This window comes from Rhineura floridana, chromosome 1 (genome assembly GCF_030035675.1).
Source record: "Rhineura floridana isolate rRhiFlo1 chromosome 1, rRhiFlo1.hap2, whole genome shotgun sequence".
In the NCBI taxonomy this organism is placed as follows: domain Eukaryota; kingdom Metazoa; phylum Chordata; class Lepidosauria; order Squamata; family Rhineuridae; genus Rhineura; species Rhineura floridana.
The window spans coordinates 45,228,255-45,250,230 of record NC_084480.1 but is presented as its reverse complement, the minus strand read 5'-3'; the positions used below and the strand labels follow the sequence as shown (position 1 = coordinate 45,250,230).

Sequence of the window (21,976 nt, the reverse complement as noted above, 5' to 3'; positions counted from 1 at the left end):
AGCCTACAACTGTGCTACAGCTTTCAACAATTCATTAACCATCCAACCAGACAATTCGTGCTAAAATGCTGCTTGCTACCAGGTTGATATCACATATTAAAGTGTGGCAGTATTTTACATTAGCCTCTCTGAATATTACACTCCGTCTGCCAAAACCAGAAAATCTGTTGGAAATTCTACAATAATATTGCCATTTTGGCACAAAAAGCCTATTTACCAGAATGGAAACATAGCTATCTACTTATGTTTTCCAAAAGGAACCTTGCTTTTCTAGGGAGTTGGCTAGCAACAAAGAAAGGAAAAAGCTAATTTCCAGTCCTGTCCCACTGATGTTTACTTGGAAGTAACTGAGGCTATGCAAGTGTAAGGGTCTTTAGAACCACATCCTTATTAATTTTGAAGCACTATATTATTATCTATTCTCTCTTACCTAAGAATTTTAAAAAATCATTTTGGCTCATGTCTGACTGGAGGAAGGGGTGGTGCCTATTGAAAGAATCCTCCTGTGTACCAGGTTGGGATGAACAGTGGCTGTTGCGGCTGCCTTCTTTTCTTCTTCCTCCTCCTCATTGTTGTTGTTGATTCTTGTGTCTGACATGGCACCCCAGCTGGGTCTGCTTGTCACAAGGTAGGAAGCAGAACTGGAGCTCAAACTGGAGTCCCTGCCTTCCACAGAAGATGTAAAAGAGACTGCTTTGCAGCCCCAGAGGGTGGGGCCTTCTCCAGAGTAGGTGGCCTCCTGCACTAGAGGGGAGAACAGTGGGAGAGGTGGCTTGGATGGGGGGAGCCACTGCAGCAGGAAAATGGGATCTGAAAATTGCCTTGCCTCTTCTTGCAGTGGGAGCATTTACTGGATTATATTCCTTCTGGATTCAACCTTATATTAATTATCACTGCAGATCACACAAAGATGCAAGCAGAAAATTGGCTCCTGTAAACTCTAGATGACTTGTGAATGGGTTTCTTGGAGACCTGATCAATCCATTTGACATTTTGTCCTGTTCTATGTTGCTTACTAAGGCTGAGTTTCTAAATATACTGAAACTTAATTCCCAGTATACATGTACAAGATGCTGCTGCAGTCAAGGTACTATTGGGTTGGATCCTGACTTCATCATGCTTAGAGCAGACCTACATAAATAAATAAGACTTAAGTTAGTCATGGCTAACAAGTCCTAGTGGTTTCAAAGAGTCTGACTAACTTAAGTTCCATTAATTTTAATGGATTTATTCAAAGTATGACTAACCCATTGCTAAATCTAGACTAGGTTTTGGGGGAATGAAGTAGCTGGAACACTCTGGAGTAGAGTTATGAGAAAGAGGCTCCAATAACCAATTTGCAGACGGGGATGTACTTATAAAACCTTTTTATGTCAAAGTCAGAATTTCACAACATGACACTCTAATTCAAAATCCAATAGCACCTGAAGGTTTAAGATAAATGCTGCCATCCCTTGAACGGTTTGTAAAAGAGCTGAAGAAAAAATTGAGTAAAATACATTCTCCAGAACAGCAACTGTATTTCAAAATAAAAATTGTATTTTGTTGGGTTTTAAAAGATTTCTTTTTAAAACAAGACTCCATAATAGTCATATAACAAGTTATACACAAGGTAATTGTTCTCCCATGTAAGATCTTGTTTTTAGTCCACAATACCCAACATTTTCTGGCATATAGATTCCCACAGTTTCTCTTAAGATAGATACAATATGCAATTCCAGGCTCTGGGAAAAATGACTTTTTCTATTATGCCAATTATTACCTTAATAATACAGAAGTGTAGCGGCTAAAGTAGGTATGATTACCTAATCAGGAACTTCAGAATACAATTTCTAGAATACAATTTCTAAACATCCACCTACCATAAATGAACATTAAAATATTCTTAACAATCAGATTTTATTTATATGTGCACTTAATTCCACCTTATCCCATATACATATTAGATGACTTTTGGGAATTCAATGGTGCAGCCCTCATAGATTTTATTTTTACAAACAACAGAACCCAAAGTCAAGCATCTTAGTATACATGAGAAAAGAAATTCTCAAATATTGATTTCCAATTTTTAAATTTAATTTCAATAGGAAAATATTAAAAATGTGCACATTTAAATTTTTCCATGTACTGTATATACATGTGTGTGTGTACATATTACAAATCATTTTCTTGTACCACACATATACACAGCATTTAAGCGGAAATATTTTGTAAACTATTTCCCCACATGTAAATGTCATTGTATTAAAAATTTTGATCTCATTAAAAATAATGTTACATTTTTTGCCATCAAATTTCTGTTCTAACTTGTTATAATTAAGAAGAACCAGCATGAACCCACTTCATTCCTCCCATAATTACACTAATTTTACACTTTGCTGAAGATGTTTCCAATTGACACTCATATAGCAAGAGAATCAGGTACAAACTTCTCCAGGTAAATTAAAATCAGGTAATCACTACTGTCCTGGACCTGATAAAGTTACACATCATCAACATCTACCTATTAAAAAAAATCACCATAGAAAGCTTTTATCTATGAATGCAATTAACAAATATTTTCCCCAATAATAAATAAAATAAGTGGCAGAACACTCTAAATTATGGAGGAAACTTAAATGATGTGTACAGTACATACAGTATAATACATAATAATTTAGTGTTAGCAAAACAGTAATCCTGACATTTCAGGAGACACCTGTTAAGTTACAGATAAAGAAAAATGGCATTTTATAAATTAACCCATCATGTATTTCTCCCAATTTGAATACAAATTAGAATGTGTGTATTATACAGTATATACATAGAGTACACACATAAAAAACCCGATTTATATTACCTAGTTTTGAATAGCAGTCCTTTAGTGGAAAAAAATGTCTATTGTACAGAGTTTATGTTCAAACTGGATTTTGTATTTAACATTCGAATTAATTGGGGTATAAAGAAAAAGTCAGTGCATCTTTGTATTTCATTCTTTTTCTTTCATTTTTAAAAATCCTCTCCAGTATTAGACAATTTACAGCAAGACTATCCCATAATGCAACTCCCATTCGGTAAGCAGTCATGTGACACTTGGCTTATCTTTCATTTTTTTCTTTAAAATAAAAAAGATTATATAAAGATAATACATGGTTGGCAAAAGTCTTTGTAAATTACATCAAAACAACTTTAAAACATGTTCAGTGAGGATAACTGAATTCAGTTCCTGTTTTGAAGTTCAGAATATTGCCTGGTGTAGTTTGTGATAAAGATGTGATGTGAAGATTCAAAGAGGAGGAAAAAAATCTCCAATTTCCTGTGATTATACAATTTCTAAAAAACATTTTTTTAAAAACTGAGGAAGGTCAACATAAAGAAAATGCCCTGGCCAATTGCTGTATATCCACAACGTGATCTATAATAATATGCTGCACTGATTATTCAGAAGACTTTTCTTGCTAAATGAATTAATGAAATGTATTTTGGTGACAGTGAATATTAAACATATGTGATGTTAAATAAGAATAGATTGATCCTCATCCGTATATAGCAAATTATAAAATATTTTTGAGGGACTCACCTGTCTTCATAGATAGGCTTCAAAGTGGAATACAGAACTTCTACATACATGAACTTAAGCAGAGAAAAGTAAACCTTACACTGGACAATATTATAGAACACCAGAGTGAACATCATAAATAAATACAGCATCTTCCAGTATAAAAAAGGGAAGAACTCTATACAAGCAGTTAATCACTAGGTTTGAATTAAAGATGCAACTCTCTCTCACTCCTGGCAAGAATTAACTGGTAATGCACTGTTTCTTAACAGTGCAAAATATCCTGAGAAATTATTAAGAGTACAACAAAAGAGAGGGCCGACATCATAAAGTTCTTGCACAAAACACAACAATTAGTTATCTTAACCAACAAAACAAAAAACAAAACAAAACAAAACAGATAATCTACGTTGTGTCTAACACTGAAAAGGATTTAATTTGGGGCACTTCTCATTATTTCACTGGCTAATAATAGAAAAGGATTGCATTCAATTACTGTTAATATCTTTCGAGTCATCTATGGCCAATTATATACAAGGAGGTAATTTGTAATTCAAGTTATTTTATTTTTTACCGACTAACTACAAGCTGAATTCTAAAATTTTACACGGAAATATAATGTTGAAAATTTAAAACAGGCCCTCCTGGAGGAGCATTTTCCTAATTTTGTGCAACTTTGATGCAGAGCCCAACAATGTCCTATGAAGAGAGACAGTGCATCTTTAAGAAGGTTGGCACTGAGATCCCATTTTCTTTAGCTGCATTCTATTAGCTTGGCCAGGTTATCTCGTAGTTCTGTTAGTTCAAAGATTTTGCCATCAAGAATTTCTAAAAGTGTTTTCAAGTTATTGCGAAAAGCTTCTTGTTCATTCTGACTTTTCTCCAGACGTTGTTCTAGATCAGACAATTGTCCTTCTAAGTCTTTGTTTCGAACTTCCACTTCCTTTAAGAAAAATATGCAATATGTTTCATTTGTAAATACAGTATTATCTTTTTTCAATTTTTTTGTACAGAACATGGGGCTGGAGTGATCATCAAACTCTACAGGGTTGTCTCTGTCCAACTAGAGAGCAAGGCTCACATTCCCCACTGAAGGTACTTGCATAGGATAGGGGAAAATGTTCATGAATGCTCTATCATTGCATGGACAGAAGGGTGTCTTTATCACTACTTTACATAAAATTAGGAAGGAAATACAGGTCACCGGTTTGTGGACTAGCCTACACAATAGGATTTAGCATCTTAGCAAACATATTTTAGTCATTAAAAAGCCATTCAATTAAATATAGTTTTAAAAGGAAGACTTTGTTTTTTGCAGTTTCCAGAGCCAGTTCATTCAGGACAGTTAAACTTTAACACATTAAATCGTAGTTAAGAATGTTGCTTTTTTCACATAGCAAAAAATGTGTCACCACATACACTTGTTCTGCAACAGATTCTTTTGCACTTATTTAAGAATCTTTTTCATAATTTTCTCAAGGGCATGTATACCCCTGAATGTTCTCAAATGTCAAATGAAAATGTAGCATTGAGGCTACAAGAGACCATGGCATCATTTTTGCATGACTATGGTCTCACTTATTACCAAGTAACTGACCAGCCAATGTTGAGTACTCTGAGAATCTAAAGGCAATGAACAGCAAAACGCATGTTTGTTATCTTTTCAGCAACTATTGAAGACCTTCCTCTTTCAACAAGCCTTTTAAGTCAAGACCTTATCCCAGTTTGTGTCTGTCTTGGAATTGCTTTTTAATATGTTTTTAAGTCTTTTTTTTTAAGTAAAAAAAACAATGCTTTTAACCTTTTTTAAAAAATGTCTTGAAAGCTTTTAAAAAACGTTTTTAAGCATGTTTTGTTTTAATTATTTTAAAGTCTGTTTTTATGTTTTAAGGTGTTTTTAGTGCTTTTCTGCGCTGCCCTGGGCTCCTGCTGGGAGGAAGGGTGGGATATAAATCAAATAATAAATAAATAAGTATTTGAAGAGACAAAAGATACCAATGCCTGCAATAATTTGCTAAAGAATGCGGTTCCAAAGGCGATGAACACAGAAACTCCTACCATAAATTTCAACAGACACATAAGGGAGGGGTTATAACATGGTGACTGTTCCAGCAGGAATTAATCCTAGCTGTTTGATTACGTTTGGTTGTTTGCCATTTCGTAGCATTATACAATGCAGCCCAAGTATTCAAGTATTAATTTCAGCATTTTTGCAAATTATTTTCAAGCAAACAAGTTTTAAACAACACTGCTAATATTGGGCATAAAAAGTTTCTCAATTTCTCTATGCTTCCCTCCTGGCAGATGTATTGTTGCTAGGCATTTTCACTAACTTTTACAGGGATGGGGAACCTTTGCCCCCTCCAAATATTGCTGAACTGCAACTCCCATCATCTCTAGACACTGATCATTTTGAGGTTGATGGGAGCTGCATTCCAACAGCAGCTGGAGGGCCACACGTTCCCCACTCCTCATTTAGGGCTCCTTGATTACTGATGGGATTAAATTAAAGTTTTAATTTGTTTTTCATGCTTCTGCTATAGCCAAAAGGCATAATTAAGCTCTACTTGGACTCAGTTGCCTGTCCAGGAAGGCATCAGCTCAAGGCTCTACTTCAGGGCTGGGGACCCAGGGGCCCTCCAAATGTTGATGGACTCCGATTCCCATCAGTTCCAGTCAGCATGGCTAATTGTCAGAGATGATGAGAGTTTTAAAAAGCAAACAAAAAGTGAGAACGTGGGTGCAGAGAAAATATACAAGAAAAAGAAGTGATAGAACACTGCTGTGGGGTGTCTTTCCCTGCACAATGAAACAAACTTTCCTTCTTCCATCACATTTGTTCAATGATCACACTACTCTTGCAGGAAAAGAGCTACCACCACCCAAGCAGTAAGGAGGACTCTACCGCAACCCCAAAATGACTGCCTGTGCAAGTCTTGTACAAAATTCAAGTTCTCCACCATATTTCCCCTTAGTTTTTAAATTTTATTTACATGCACGCTGCCCTCTTCACCCTGTAACTTACTTGTAGCTTCTGAGTTAAAGAGTCCCTCTGTGCCTGAAGCTCTCTGGCATTATCAATTTCTTGTCTCAATTTTTCTATTTCCTAAAGGGAATAAAACAGCACATTATCCAAAGTCACCTTAACGCAGATGCTAATTTTCTTTCGGAACAAATAATCCTTATTCTAATCAGAACTGACACTGAATTCCTGATTACCAAAACATTAAGACCTGGGGTCAACAATTCCTGTAATTTATTTACTTGCCAACAATGAGCGGTACATGCTGCACTATTCAGCCTGGGTAATGAATAAGTGCAGAGCAGGAATGTCATAGTGGCTTTAATTTCAATATAATATAGAAAGCCAGATTTCATCTTTAACTTGAAGAAATATCCTTTAAGCATTATATATAAGAGCAAGATGCTAAGCTTGTACACACAAGATAAGGTGCAGGATTGACAATGCTGCAGCAGCCATTTGTTGCTTCCTTTTCTCACAGGTACTTATGCAGTACAAGTGGGAGCAGAGAGTGGGCCAGACCACATCAATCTTTTTTAAAAGGGCACCCTGAGAACCATCTGGCCAGCCCTAGATCTTTGAACTTCAGCATGTTGCTCAAAACATAACACATTTCCCAGTAGAGAGCACAATTCATGCTCAAGGTTCATAAGCATAGGAGGAGGAGGAGGATTATGCTGCAATAACTGTAACTGAGTCATAAGAATCAGCTGCAAGAGAGCCAGTTTTTCAGTGCACTTTGCTAGTGATGAAGACACCTGGGAAGAAACACTGCAAAGAAAAAGGATGAGATTGTGGTTATAAGGAAGTGGGGACAATTGTCTATTTTATAGCATGAGAAAGCCTGAGGAATCATACTAAAATATACCCAACAATGAATAACAGAGAACATCTAAAGGAATGTTGAAATAATTTAGTCAAGCTAGACACTAACAACATTGGCTTAGATCCTAACTAGCACCCATAATCAGAAAGATTGCAAGATTTAAAGCAGACATTCATGGAACTTGCAAACATCTCCACACTTCTTAGAGCAATAAAGGTCTACCAGTTAGCTGACTAGGAAGAAACTTCCCTGAAGGCATGTTATTTCAGAACTGCAGAGAGATATCTTTAACTGTCTTCTGAAACATCTGGTGCCAATTACTGACAGAGAAAGACTAACATGCTTCTGGGACTATAGATGTAATATTAAAAAAGCAATCCCTACCCTACCTATTACTCATTCTTTTGGGAAGTGAATGTGCTTTGCTAAAGGTAATAAAGATGCTTTTTGAACTTCCTACCAATACATGGCCCCATACTGTAGGGGTCATTCTGTAGATCATAATCACTAGAGGAAGTAACTTTAATTCTAATGCACTAGGCACTTCAAGCACTTTAGACCAGTATATAAAAGCCATTAATCTTTTAGAAACAGGTTACAGTCTGTCTATCTGATGGCATGCTTTCATGCTTCTAAGAAGAACACAGGGAATCTACTGCCTTTTGAAATAAGTATGTATTCTGATATAAAATCCTATTTATTATACAGCCACAAGAGTGGCTATATATTATAGCTAGCATGGATTTTTCACATTCCACCATGTTAAATTGAAAATATCCCCCACACTATTCTGCTGCTTCCCATAAGCTCATTTCAAAACAAATTCTTACAAAACTTATAGTCCTGCTTGCTTAACAACCCTTCAAGTTTTCATAGTTATTCACAAAACATTCAAAGAGAATCTAGAGTTCAAAATGTAAATCAAGAGGGGGGGAAATCCAGACCCTTGTTGAACTTTTCTGTCAGTAGCTCCATACTCTGACCTTCATCTTCTGCAGTTTAAAAGTTAAAAAAATGCATGGCTGATTTTTAATTAATTTAAGAAAATTAAAATTGAAGTCTATGATAAGTGTGGGTATGCTGAGTAAGAACCAACTGTCAATGTATTAAATACTAGACTAACAACTGTTTGGCTTGGCTAAACAGGGGGCTACACCCATGCCAGATATTTATTCCACTTTAAACAGTCATGAGTTCCCCCAAAGAGTCCTGGGAAGTGTAGTCTGTGAACGGTGCTGAGCGTTGTTAGGAGACTCCTATTCCCCTTACAGAGCTCTAATGGCCAGAGGGGTTTAACAGTCAACCCCTCTTCTGGTGATTGTACCTCTGTGAGGGGAATAGGGCATCACCTAGCAACTCTCAGAACGCTTCACAAACCACACTTCATAGGATTCTTTGGGGGAAGCCATGACTGTTTAAAGTGAAATAAAGGTCTGGTGTGCATGTGGTTTAAATTTTGGTGGGATACTACATGTGTCTGCTGTAGAATAAAAACGTGGGGGAAACCCTGAAAAACAATGATATTGTTAACAATGTTTTCCTTTTGGAAAGGAAAGGGGCTTTTCCTCTGCGCAGTGCCCACACACCAAATCTCCTTCCCTCCCCTCCCCCACAGTCAGTTTCATCTGTCCTAAGCATGATTGCACAGGAGTAAATCCCACTGAACTCAGTAAGCATGCAAATTATCAAAGCAGCCTTGCCCTCCTTCCCCCTCTCCCCTCCCTTCCTCCTCCCCTCCCCTCCCCACTCCAGCCCTCCCCCTTCTTCTCCTCCCCTGTAGTCAGTTTCACCTTTCCTAAGCATGATTGCACAGGAGTAAATCCCACTGAACTCAATAAGCATGCAAATTATCAATCCATTCTCAGCAAACTTGCACAGGATCCCAGATTAAAAAGAAAAGAAATTAATGGCAAAAAACCCTTGCAGTTTAAGAATGTACCTATAGACAACAGATATTTCTATCAAACTTTAAAAAGCAGAGAACCTGGGCAGCTATAGTGAATGCATCAGGGGAGCAGGAGACCTGACCTCCTCTCTGAGATATTGTACTGCCCTACAAATTTGTCAAAATGCAAACACCATTTGGGTTGGTCTTTCACAGTTCAATCCACTTCCTGTATAGCTTGGAATAATTTGGTAACATGTGCCTGATGCATTCATCTGCCCAATTTCCCTGCTTTTTAAAGTTTGATAGAATATCTGTTGGCTATAGGTACATTCTCAAACCGCATGGGATTTTTTGCCTATCAGTGAGTTTAAATAGTTTTATTTTTTTATTTTTCCATACATAAATAATTAAAGGAAAGAGAGAATAAGGTTTGGTCAACAGAATGTTGCCCTTCTAAAATAGCAAAATCAAAGCTCAGAAGTCATATTACAATGGCAAAAATGGCCTTCTCAAATCAAAATTAACAGGAAAGGAAAAAGAGCGGAGCAGAGGGAACTGTCTCAGTTGATCTACAGGTGAGGACATATAAGCAAGCCAGCTTTCGGAGAGCGAGCGAACAGAGTGAGCGAACAGGCAGAGCAAACAGGAGTTTGACAAAGGAGCTGTAGTGAGGAAAGGAAAAAGAGCAAAGCAGAGCAGAGGGAGCTGTCTCAGTTGATCTACAGCGCACTGCATACTAGTGGGACTCTCAAGTTTATCCTGAAGTAGGACAGGACAAAGCCACTACAAAACAAGTAGTTAGAAAGAAACAAAAGGTACAAGAGAGAATGAATGGGAAGGATGCTCCAGTGGTTGTGACCTGCAAGGTGTGTGCCATGTTTGTTTTCTTGCCTGAGAACAATATGGCATACACCTGCAACAAGTGCAAGCTCGTGGCACTGTTGGAAGAAAAGGTGAGAGGCCTGGAACGGCGGGTGGCTACACTGAGGACTGTAAGAGAAGAGGAAGAGTTCTTAGACAGAATGCTGGAACAACAGCAGCAAAGAGAGGTGGAGGTGGAGGAGCAACAGCATGTGGTAGCAGAAGAGGAGACTGTGATGTTCCTGTATTAATGTATATATGGTAAGTGCTGTTTGTATAGAAGATATGTGGTAAGTGGAATGAAAGAGGAGGGGGGAGTAAATGAGCAGTAGAATGCTGGATGATTGGCTGAGTGTTTGGATGGCTGAGAGTATAAATGGAAGGATGACAGTTGAATCTGGGTGGACGTGAGTGGGTTGTTTGAGAGGTGTTTGGTGGACGTTAGTGGGTTGTTTTGGTGGAGTTTGGAGGTGGGTGTGAGTTGGTGTATGTCAGGAGAGCGTGGAGAAAGAGGGAGGTGGAGTTCGGATTAGTAATAAGTCAAATATCACAGTAATAGATGAAACCATAAGCTTGTAGATCATTATCAAAGTTATCTTGTTATTAATGTTATTTAATAAATACTATTTTGGTTTACCGAAGGCCTGATCCTTGGCTGGGGTTTCACAGACCAGAAGGGAGGGTAAGGTAATGACCAAGGCTGAAGGGAAACAGTAACAAATGGTGGCAGCGGTGAAGAGGAGAAGATAACATTATAAGTATCCAGAGCAACCCCGAGTTATGAGTTATCTGCATTGATACAAGGGGGTTGGGAACAGCATAGGCACGCAGTCACGAATGTAACCGGATAGAGAGACTCAGGCAAGGTCTCTGGGAACATTGGTTGTAGAACGTGACTGGTGGTGCTGCCTAGCAGGGGGATCTATTGAGATCTGTGCTAGAGCGGAGAGAGAAACCATAAAAAAGGACAGTCTGGACTGGTGGAGTCCCTGGTGGTGCCTAGTGAAAGGCAGTAGCCACGCGCAGGTAGGAACCTGACAGGGAGAGCTAGGGAAGGGCGTCACAGAGACTCCTTTGGAAAGGAATAACGAAGTGGAGGAAACTCTGTGGGAAAGGGTGACAGTTAGCAGAAGAGCTAGAAGACACCCTTCACCAGTGGAGCTATGGAACCGCTTTCAACCACTCGAGGAGGAGACTGGAGGACAACCTGTGTAGGAAGAATTACAGGAGACCCCGTGCGACAACGAACAAGAGGCTGAAGCTCAATCAAGCAGGGCCAATGAAACTACACCCCACAACAAGAGAAAAGTACTAGTAGTAGGAGACTCCCTACTGCGTGCAATCAAAACCCAAGTATGCTGAGAAGATCCGTGGACTCGCCAGGTATGCTGTCTACCAGGAGGACGGATTAGAGATGTGATGGAAAGGTTGCCATGACTCATCAAGCCCACAAACAGGTATCCCTTTCTCCTCATCCATGTGGGAACAAATGACACTGCCAAACGGAGCTATGAAGAAATCACATCAGACTTTGAAGCTCTGGGAAGGAAACTCAAGGACTTTGGGGCCCAGATAGTTTTTTCATCCATCCTTCCAGTACTTAGAAGAGGAGTAGAAAGGGAAAGAAAAATACTCCATGTGAATGAATGGCTACGAAGGTGGTGCAGCCGTGAGAGATTTGGATTCTGGGACCATGGGCTATGCTTCCTGGAAGATGGACTGCTGGCAAGTGATGGGTTGCATTTCACAAGGACTGGGAAGAATGTGTTTGGCCACAGCATGGAGAAGTTCATCAGGAGGGCTTTAAACTGAATCCCAAAGGGGAGGGAGACGTAAACTTGGTGGTAACGACTGATGAAGGCTTATGCACAGTAGCGGGACCAAAGAGATCGGCTCTAATAGGGCCTAGTAACAGCCCTCAAAAAATGTAGTAAGGAAGCCAAGCCATAAATCACATGGTCTTCGATGTCTGTATACTAATGCGCAGAGCATGGGAAACAACAGGACGAACTTGAACTCTTAATACAGGTGGGCAATTACGACTTGATAGGTATAACTGAAACTTTGTGGGATGACTCCCATGACTGGAATACAGCAATTGAAGGATACAACTTGCTCAAGAAGAACAGGAGGAATAAAAAGGGAGGTGGAGTTGCACTATATGTTAAAAATATATATCCCTGCACAGAAATACAGAAAGATGAGCTTGGTAGCTCCACCGAGAGTATCTGGATTAAAATTAATGGGGCAAGTAACAAAAGGAATGTGGTGATTGGAGTCTACTACCGACCACCCAATGAAGGAGAAGATGAGAATGCAACTTTTGAAAACCAAATTGCCAATGTTTCGAGGAGGCATGATGTAGTAGTAATGGGGGATTTCAATTATCCCAATATTTGTTGGGAGACAAATTCTGCCAAACACGGCCCCTCCAAGAAATTTCTGACTTGTCTTGCAGATAACTTCCTCCTACAGAAAGTGGAGGAAGCAACCAGAGGATCAGCTATCCTGGACTCAATTCTAACCAATAGAGATGATTTGGTGGATGAAGTGGCAGTTACGGGAACTCTGGGGGAAAGTGACCACAACATACTTGAATTCTTGATTTTAACAGAAGCAAAAGTTGAGAGTAGCCATACACACACCCTGGACTTCAGGAAAGCTGATTTTAATAAACTCAGAACAATTGTAAGTACAGTTCCGTGTCAAGCCACCCTAATGAGAAAAGGATTCCAAGATGGGTGGGAGTTTCTAAAAAAGGAAATTCTAAAAGTGCAATGGCAAGCAATTCCAAGAAGGAAAAAGAGGGGAAATAGCAGAAGAAGCCAATGTGGCTTCACAAAAAGCGTAGAGATGACCTGAAAACAAAAAAGGATACATACAGAAAGTGGAAAGAAGGCCAGGCCACAAAGGAAGAGCACAGGCAGGTATCATGGAAGTGCAGGGATGGTGTCAGGAAGGCTAAAGCTGAAAATGAGCTGAGGCTAGCGAGGGATGCTAAAAGCAACAAAAAAGCTTTTTTCAAGTATGTCCATAGTAAAAGACAGAGAAAAGAAATGGTGGCACAGCTACTCAATGAGGATGGCAAAATGATCACAGATGACAAAGAAAAGGCAGAAGTGCTCAATTCCTCCTTTGGCTCAGTCTTCTCCCAAAAAAGGGTCTAGGACCCTCCTGGGAATCATGAAGTAGAAGGGTCAGGATTGGACCTTGAGATTGATAGACAAACGGTCAAGGAATACCTAATCATTTTGAATGAGTTCAAATCAGCAGGGCCCGATAAACTGTATCCTAGAGTATTGAAGGAACTGGTTGAAGAACTCTCAGAACCGCTGTCTATTATCTTTGCAAAATCATGGAGGACCGGTGAAGTGCCGGATGACTGGAGGAGAGCTAATGTTGTCCCTATCTTCAAAAAGGGCAAAAAGGGGGAACCAGGGAACTACAGACCAGTCAGCCTAACATCAATCCCTGGAAAAATTCTGGAGCAGATTATAAAGCAGTCAGTCTGTAAGCACCTTGAAAGCAATGCAGTGATTACTAGGAGCCAACATGGATTTATGAAGAACAAATCCTGCTAAACTAATTTCATCTCATTTGTTGATCGGGTAACCTCCCTTGTAGACTGTGGGAATGCTGTGAACATAATATATCTCAACTTCAGCAAAGCTTTTGACAGAGTGCCCCATGATATTCTGATTAGCAAGCTAGCTAAATGTGGGCTGGATGGAACAACTATTAGATGGATCCACAGTTGGCTCCAGAATCGTACTCAAAGAGTGCTTATCAATGCTTCCTTCTCAAACTGGGCGGAAGTAACAAGTGGGGTACCACAGGGCTTGGTCCTCGGCCCAGTGCTCTTTAACATTTTTATTAATGACTTGGATGAGGAGGTACAAAGTATGCTTATCAAATCTGCAGATGATACAAAATTGGGGGGCATAGCTAATACCATGGAAGACAGAAAGAAAATTCAAAGAGACCTTGATAGGCTGGAGCATTGGGCTGAAAACAACAGAATGAAATTCAACAGGGATAAATGCCAAATTTTACAAACCAAATGCACAGTTATAAGATGGGGGATACTTGGCTCAGCAGTACGACATGTGAGAAGGATCTTGGAATTGTCGTTGATCACAAGCTGAATATGAGCCAACAGTGTGATGTGGCTGCAAAAAAGGCAAATGCTATATTAGGCTGCATTAACAGAAGTATAGTTTCCAAATCGCGTGAAGTACTATTTCCCCTCTATTCAGCACTGGTTAGGCCTCATCTTGAATACTGTGTCCAGTTCTGGTCTCCGCACTTCAAGAAGGATGCAGACAAACTGGAATGGTTTCAAAGGGCATCAAAGATGATCAGGGGACTGGAAACAAAGCCGTATGAGGAGAGACTGAAAGAAATGGGCATGTTTAGCCTGGAGAAGACTGAGGGGAAATATGATAGCACTCTTCAAGTACATGAAAGGTTGTCACATAGAGGGCCGGGATCTCTTCTCGATTGTCCCAGAGTGCAGGACACGGAATAATGGGCTCAAGTTGCAGGAAGCCAGATTTCGACTGGACATCAGGAAAAACTTCCTAACTGTTAGAGCTATAGGACAATGGAACCAATTACCTAGAGAGGTAGTGGGCTCTCCAACACTGGAAGCAATCAAGAGGAAGCTGGACAGCCATCTGTCGGGAATGCTTTGATTAGGATTCCTGCATTGAGCAGGGGGTTGGACTTGATGGCCTTGTAGGCCCCTTCCAACTCTACTATTCTATGATTCTATGATCATTTTTCCCATTGTAACATAACTTCTGTAACATAAGAGATCATATTGCAAACATACTTTGGACAATGGAAAGGACCAAGGAATTTCAAAAGAAAATCACCCTGTGCTTTATAGATTACAGCAAAGGCTTTGACCATGTAAATCATGAAAAACTATGGAATGCTTTAAAAGAAATGGGGGTGCCACAGCATCTGATTGTCCTGATGCGCATCCTATACTCTGGACAAGAGGCTACTGTAAGGACAGAATATGGAGAAACTGATTGGTTCCTAATAGAAAAGGGTGTGAGACAGGGGTGTACTTTATCACCCTATTTGTTTAATCTGTACACAGAACATATAATACGGAAAGCAGGATTGGACCAAGATGAAGGAGGTGTGAAAATTGGGAGGGAGAAATATCAATAATTTAAGATATGCAGACGATACCATACTCTTACCAGAAACCAGTAATGATTTGAAATGAATGCTGATGAAAGTTAAAGAGGAAAGCACAAAAGCAGGACTACAGCTGAATGTCAATAGCTTGGCACAGTCATTAACCAAAATGGAGACAATAATCAAGAAATTAGAAGAAGGCTAGGACTGGGGACTACAGCTGTGAGAGAACTAGAAAAGGTCCTCAAATGCAAAGATGTATCACTGAACACCAAAGGATCATTCAGACCATGGTATTCCTGATTTCTATATATGGATGTGAAAGTTGGACAGTGAAAAAAGCGGGTAAGAGAAAAATCAACTCATTTGAAATGTGGTGTTGGAGGAGAGCTTTGCGCATACCATGGACTGCGAAAAAGACAAATAATTGGGTGTTAGAACAAATTAAACCAGAACTAAAATGATGAAACTGAGATTATCATACTTTGGACACATAATGAGAAGACATGATTCACTAGAAAAGACAATAATGCTGGGAAAAACAGAAGGGAGTAGAAAAAGAAGAAGACCAAAAAAGAGATGGATTGATTCCATAAAGGAAGCCACAGACTTGAACTTACAAGATCTGAACAGGGTGGTTCATGACAGATGCTATTGGAGGTCACTGATTCATAGGGTCGCCACAAGTCATAATCGACTTGAAGGCACATAACAACAACAACATACACACAGAGTATATATAGATTGCCATAAGGCAAATCTATAAACAGGCATTGCACCTTTCCTTGTTGCTTGCTCTATTGTGCCTCTTCCCTACCTAGTTCTTCCTCTCACAGGAGAACTGGTTTCTCAGTGGGGCAAACTTTTTTCTGGGAATTTTCCATTCATACGTTCATTCAAATGAGTTATAGTGAGCATTCTGCTGGTCCTTTTCTGTACACATCTGTGTCAAGAGGGTTGTTATTTATAGGCTGTGTTTTTTTGGGGGGATTATAAGGGAATCTGAACCCCATGCAGAGCTGCCTGGAGCAGGTCAGTTACCAAGTTCATGCTAGTTATTCCACAGTGGTTGACAATGTTCAATTCAGTTTAATTTATGTATCGCTTTACACTGCCAAAAGAACTCCCACAACAATTTACAGGGACCGTAACTTCTAAAATATAATATAGAATTAAAACTAAATAAATATACTTAAAGTGCTTCTCCACAAAAACAACATTTAAATAAGAACATAAGAACATAAGAAGAGCCTGCTGGATCAGGCCAGTGGCCCATCTAGTCCAGCATCCTGTTCTCACAGTGGCCAACCAGGTGCCTGGAGGAAGCCCGCAAGCAGGACCCGAGTGCAAGAACACTCTCCCCTCCTGAGGCTTCCAGCAACTGGTTTTCAGAAGCATGCTGCCTCTGACTAGGGTGGCAGAGCACAGCCATCATGGCTAGTAGCCATTGATAGCCCTGTCCTCCATGAATTTGTCTAATCTTCTTTTAAAGCCATCCAAACTGGTGGCCATTACTGCGTCTTGTGGGAGCAAATTCCGTAGTTTAACTATGTGCTGAGTAAAGAAGTACTTCCTTTTGTCTTAACCCTCCCACCCATGTAAGAATGAATATCAAAAATAAAACCAAAAGCCAGGCCATTAGCATTGTCCAAATGTTGGGCAGAATAAAGTATCTGCCTGGCAAGTTATTCTTGCGCATGTGCTGGAGACATTCCCCCACTGCCAGTTATGGACTAACCCCTTACATACGTAGCTGATGTATATCCTGTCCTGTCCTGACCTTGGCAAGAGATCTACAGAGCATGATGGAGCAAGGCAGCATCATGGAAAGCTTCTAGTGAGCAGCTTGCTCCAAAAAAGTCTAGGATTGGACTAAACCCTTGTATGCCTCCAGGGACAGATCTGGGCTCTGCCTTGTCCTTGAGGAATGGAAGGTCTTAAAAAGGCAGGCCTCTCAAGCTTAGGCACTTGTCCTCCCCTCAGTCAGTTCTTGTCTCTGTTTACTAGCCAACATGGTGATGGTGATCCCTGGCATGGAGGAATTGGTTTTTCAGGGGGTGAAGACTCCCAAGAATATGGACTCTAGAAGTTCTAATCCAGGAGTCCCTCGCTCAAGGGCCCCTGCTAAGATAGACTCTGCTTCTGGCCCAGTCAAGATGCTGAGGCCAGAATTGGATTCCAGCACCTCTGCCTCTCGTTCAATGGATCCCAGCTGTCCCTCCTCATCTGAGCTGGAGACTCCCACCTCAGTGGGAGTCCTGACAATGCGAGTGTGTTCTCACACTACCTTATCATGAGTATATTGGTGGCGTTGCCATGGAGGGGAGGAAGTCTGACCTCTTGATTAGAGTATTAACATCTGAATGTGCTGAGAATCAGCAAGAAAAAAATTAAGAGGCAGATCTCTTACATGCTGAAAAAATTATTTATTTACAGAATTGTGCCCAGATTAATCCAAATTCTGCCACGTTGCCATGCCCGCATCCACTTTTTCAAAGCATCAGTATTTGCTTGTTCTCAAATACAATTTTTAATGCACTTTCCAAAATATAGATCAGCTTAGCAATATTAAAGGTATCTTTTTTTTGAGAACAAGAAAGTATATTTTTTAAAAAGTGGATGCTTGAAATGTATCAACAACTGGATTAATCCTGGAATGATTCTGTAAACACATTTTTTTCAATACCTAAGAATGTCTCTTTCCCGCCACCCTTTCTTGCAACCAATTTGGTGCTAGTTTTCTTTTGTCTTTTTTTTTTTTTTTGCTTCCTGAGTACACATGATCCCAACTATATTATGCAGACACTAGTGGACAGCCAGCATAGGAGAACCATAGCAATTCTATCCTGTAATTAAACAATGCCCTTCAATGCAAAAAAAAAAAAAGTTTTTAAATTATTCCCCCCAACAGAGCACACTTTTCTTGAGTGATTTATACATTAAGCATTAAATTATTTTTTCTATAATATGTAGATTAATCAATGGAACTTGCCATTCTAAATCAGCAAGAGCCAAAACTTAAAAGACTTAAAGAACAACTTAGGGGGTCTCTCCCAGCCCCTCCCTCCAAAACCACCACCACCACCCCACAGCCCAATGAGGGCAGGATGCTCTGTAGCCATAGAATTTTGAGTGACAGATATATATTTGTAAATACAGTTATCCAAAATATAAGTTCTAGTTCAAGGGTGACATAGGTCTGTATCCATCTGGTTTAGAAAGATCTTTCTTTACATTTCCAATTAATTATTTTTTAGCTTCCTTCCACCCAATGAGGCATTGTATAATTTTGCATCTCATTCAACATGTTAGTCAATAGAATAAAAAACAGGTAAGAACATTACTTATTTTGTAACCCATATTTCTGTATACAAGTTTAGCTTACCTTTAAGAAACTGGTTGATTTTTCATTATCATCAGTCCCAGAGTGGAACACCAGTTCTTTTTCATTATCATTCAAATTTCTATCACCATTTTAAAATTTAACATTATGAACTGTCTATAAGACCTATTTCCAAGGCTACTTTAAGAGTCAGCTAACAAATGCAAGCAAGTACCTCTTCCTTTTTCTTGAGTGTAGTTTCTAATTCTTGTATTGTCTGGTTTAATTCTGTTTTATGAGTGTGGACCGCACTTGCTTGACTACTAACACACTCCAGCTCAGTCACCTACAAAAAGAAATACAAATAATAAGTATACAACTAAAGGACAATACAGAACATTTCTGCTTTCTTAAGCATCTATATCAAAGCATTGCTTGCTGAAGTGATTAATTAGTTTTTCACAGTATTTTGCAAAATGGTGGTAGAACTCTGCTCAATTGCTGTGGCTGATTCCACAGAAATGACAGAAGGAGGAGGCAGAGAGGCAGAAATAAAGTGATATGTATAAGCCTAAAAATGGGCTTATTTAATTCTGGAGACTCTGAAGGAGAACAAACTGCACTCTTCTAGTTGTCCAATGCACACTTATAACAATGTGACATAAGTGTTGCTACCTTGTAATCCTAAAGACCACATACAAGTTGTCACTCAGATGGTTGTAGGAAAGAAAAATTAATAGAACTTAAAAAATCTTCAAGCAGTAAGCAACATAAAACTGGAAACAATGTTATTAAAACAAAAAAAATTACATAAATTCAGTAAAACGGTAGTACAAAAGCATATAAAAACAGGAATTCCGAAAATTCAATCAGACAAAAACAGAGTCCAATCTGATGGGTCAGGGAAATTCTGGGGGGAAATGCATGTCTTTACAAGACATCTGAAGCAATTGATGGTTACTGCTTCATATATGGCAGAGAGAATGACATTTCATAGGAGAGGGGCAATAGCAGACTGCCACCATCCTCTCAAGCACCTTACCCCCAAAAAAGAGTATTTATGACCAGGCTGTAGTTGTCAAATACCTCAGGATCCAAGGAAGAGCTTCTTTTGGAGCAGTCAGACTACTGCACTTCAATGTTCCAGGCAGCCCCCTCCCAAGTGCAAAGATACATTAACCACTCTCTGGACCCACTGGGCCAGCTGGTGCTACATCAGTTTAAACTGAAGTCCCCTGGCTTGCTAAGTTTAAACTTCAGATTTCTAGATATAGGAAGCCATCTTATACTGGGTCAGCCCCTCGATCTATCCAGCCCAGTGTGTACGCTACATGCAAGGCAGATGCTCTACCACTGAGTTATGGCGCTTCCCCTATCCAGGAAGAAACAACCAACCTAGACTATGCATGAGAGACAAGCTGCATGTACACCACTCAAAAATCTACAAAATGATGAGCTGCATTGCACTGCAGTATAAAAACTGTACAGCCTAAAGTGGGAACAAACAAAAGGATGATGGCCTCAGATAAAAGTTCTGGGTGAAATTTGATTTGCTCTACTTTCTTCACTTCAAAATGCTTTTATTTTTATTATGACTAATGGTCCAGGAACTGTTAAAATAGCCTTTGTCCTGGAGTATGTACAATGCTTGGGCAAAAACTGAAGCAGGAGTTGGTAGAAATACAATGTGCTGATATAGGTGGTTGGAACAGTACCTGGCACAAAAAATATGGATCAATTGAGATGAGTACAAGTTTGCAGTACTGACAATTATAGCAATTCGTTTTTTCACCTACAGAATTAATATAGCAATAATGATAAATTTCTTCATGGATTGGGTTATTCTCATGTGCATGGCTAACTTTGAATTCTACAATTCCTGCTCTTACCAGATGGACCGTCAGAAAAAGGAAGAAAGAACTGAGGGGCACAGACTTTTTAAAGATTTCCAGTAATATCAATAAAGGACTATGAACAAAGATGTGTTTTTTGGCATTCTTCCCCCAAAGATACTAGATTTTATTGTTTTAATTTATGAACTTTTACATGGATCTGTAACTCACTATTACATGAAGAAAGGGGGATATCAAATGGTGTCCCAACACTGACAAAAAGCTCTTTGACACAGCGGAGGCTTTGTCAGCAGAACAAAGACGGAGACAATTTTCACCCATTTTCCTTATCCCTTGAGGTGCCCTGGGTGCCCCCCCCAAAACCTGCTCCAGAGTTTGGGTGGCCCTTTGGAACAGCATAGAAAATGGTACAGGAAGAATGCAGAGGACACGGAAAACAGCAAAAAAGGCTTTATTCTGATGATGGGAGCCTCCAAAGATGAAAGAGCCTTCCATCAGCAGAGGGACACCAGTTGGATACAAAGCAAATTTAAGCAGCAGTTCTATGCACATTTATCTACACGTAAGCCCCATTGAATACTCTGGAATATACATGGATAGATTTACACTGCATATCAATAAATGGCTGCAGTTTTATGGGAGATTAAAAGTGAGGGTGAACTGCTGCCCTGTGCTCCTTTTGGGAGTAAGGGAAGGATATAAATGTATTAGATAATAAAATAAAAGGGGGGATGTGTTGTGCCCTCTGCTAAAACTTGCCCATCACCTACCCTCATTAAACATTCCTGAGGACCAATGATCCCATGGAGAGTATGAGCCAGAAATATGTGCCATTGCTGAGGATGGAAGTGACCCAGGACCACAACATTTCAAGGTACAACTGTTCTCTGGGTTGCTAAGGGGTGCATGTCAACTGTTTGGTGGCATATTGGTGGCCTTTACTTGCCCTTCTGTAATACGGATTCAACACTCTATAGAAGTAAATGGAAAACTGCTATTCCTTATTCTAAGCCAGAAAGATGGAATCAGTTATTGGACTTAAAACAAATAAATGCAAATGTCACGGTAATAAATAAGAAAATAAATGACTACATGCACAATATTGTCTTTATTTTCCTTCAGCCTATGCTTTTTGCTCCATATTTCTTTGGACTTCCAGTTCTGAGTAGGAACTAAGGGGCTAGAGCCACAACTGTTTAAGCTGGGGCATGCAAGTTTAGTTACATGTGATCTGCAGGCACAATGAATTCCTATAAACATAGATATATGCAGTACAATCCAGTTGGAAACTGCTTCTGCTGATCTCCATGGATCAAATGCACATTTCTTATGCAGCAATCCTATACCCTCTTACTTGGAAGTAAGCCCAAGTGAACTTAAAGGGACTTACTTCTGAGTAGACATGCATAGGATTGTGCTGACAGGCATTTAAAGCACAAGCCTTTGCTCTTGTTCACCATCTGCCCTCTGAAGACACAGTCTTATAATGAAAGCTAAAATGGGGGGGGATCC

At 39.6% G+C, this 21,976-nt stretch overlaps 1 protein-coding gene across 1 annotated transcript in view; it reads right to left on the bottom strand.

The window, feature by feature from the left end:
* Positions 1–1,521: 1,521 nt before the first annotated feature.
* The window catches only part of HOMER1 (homer scaffold protein 1), a 111,118-nt gene continuing 90,663 nt past the window's right edge, over positions 1,522–21,976 (bottom strand). The window contains exons 7-9 of the mRNA XM_061619879.1: positions 18,847–18,957; positions 6,564–6,644; positions 1,522–4,481 (exon numbers count right to left, since the gene is read on the bottom strand). Of these exons, the coding sequence (XP_061475863.1) occupies positions 4,293–4,481; positions 6,564–6,644; positions 18,847–18,957 (381 nt within the window). The 3' untranslated portion in view covers positions 1,522–4,292. The remainder of the gene's footprint in view (positions 4,482–6,563; positions 6,645–18,846; positions 18,958–21,976) is intronic.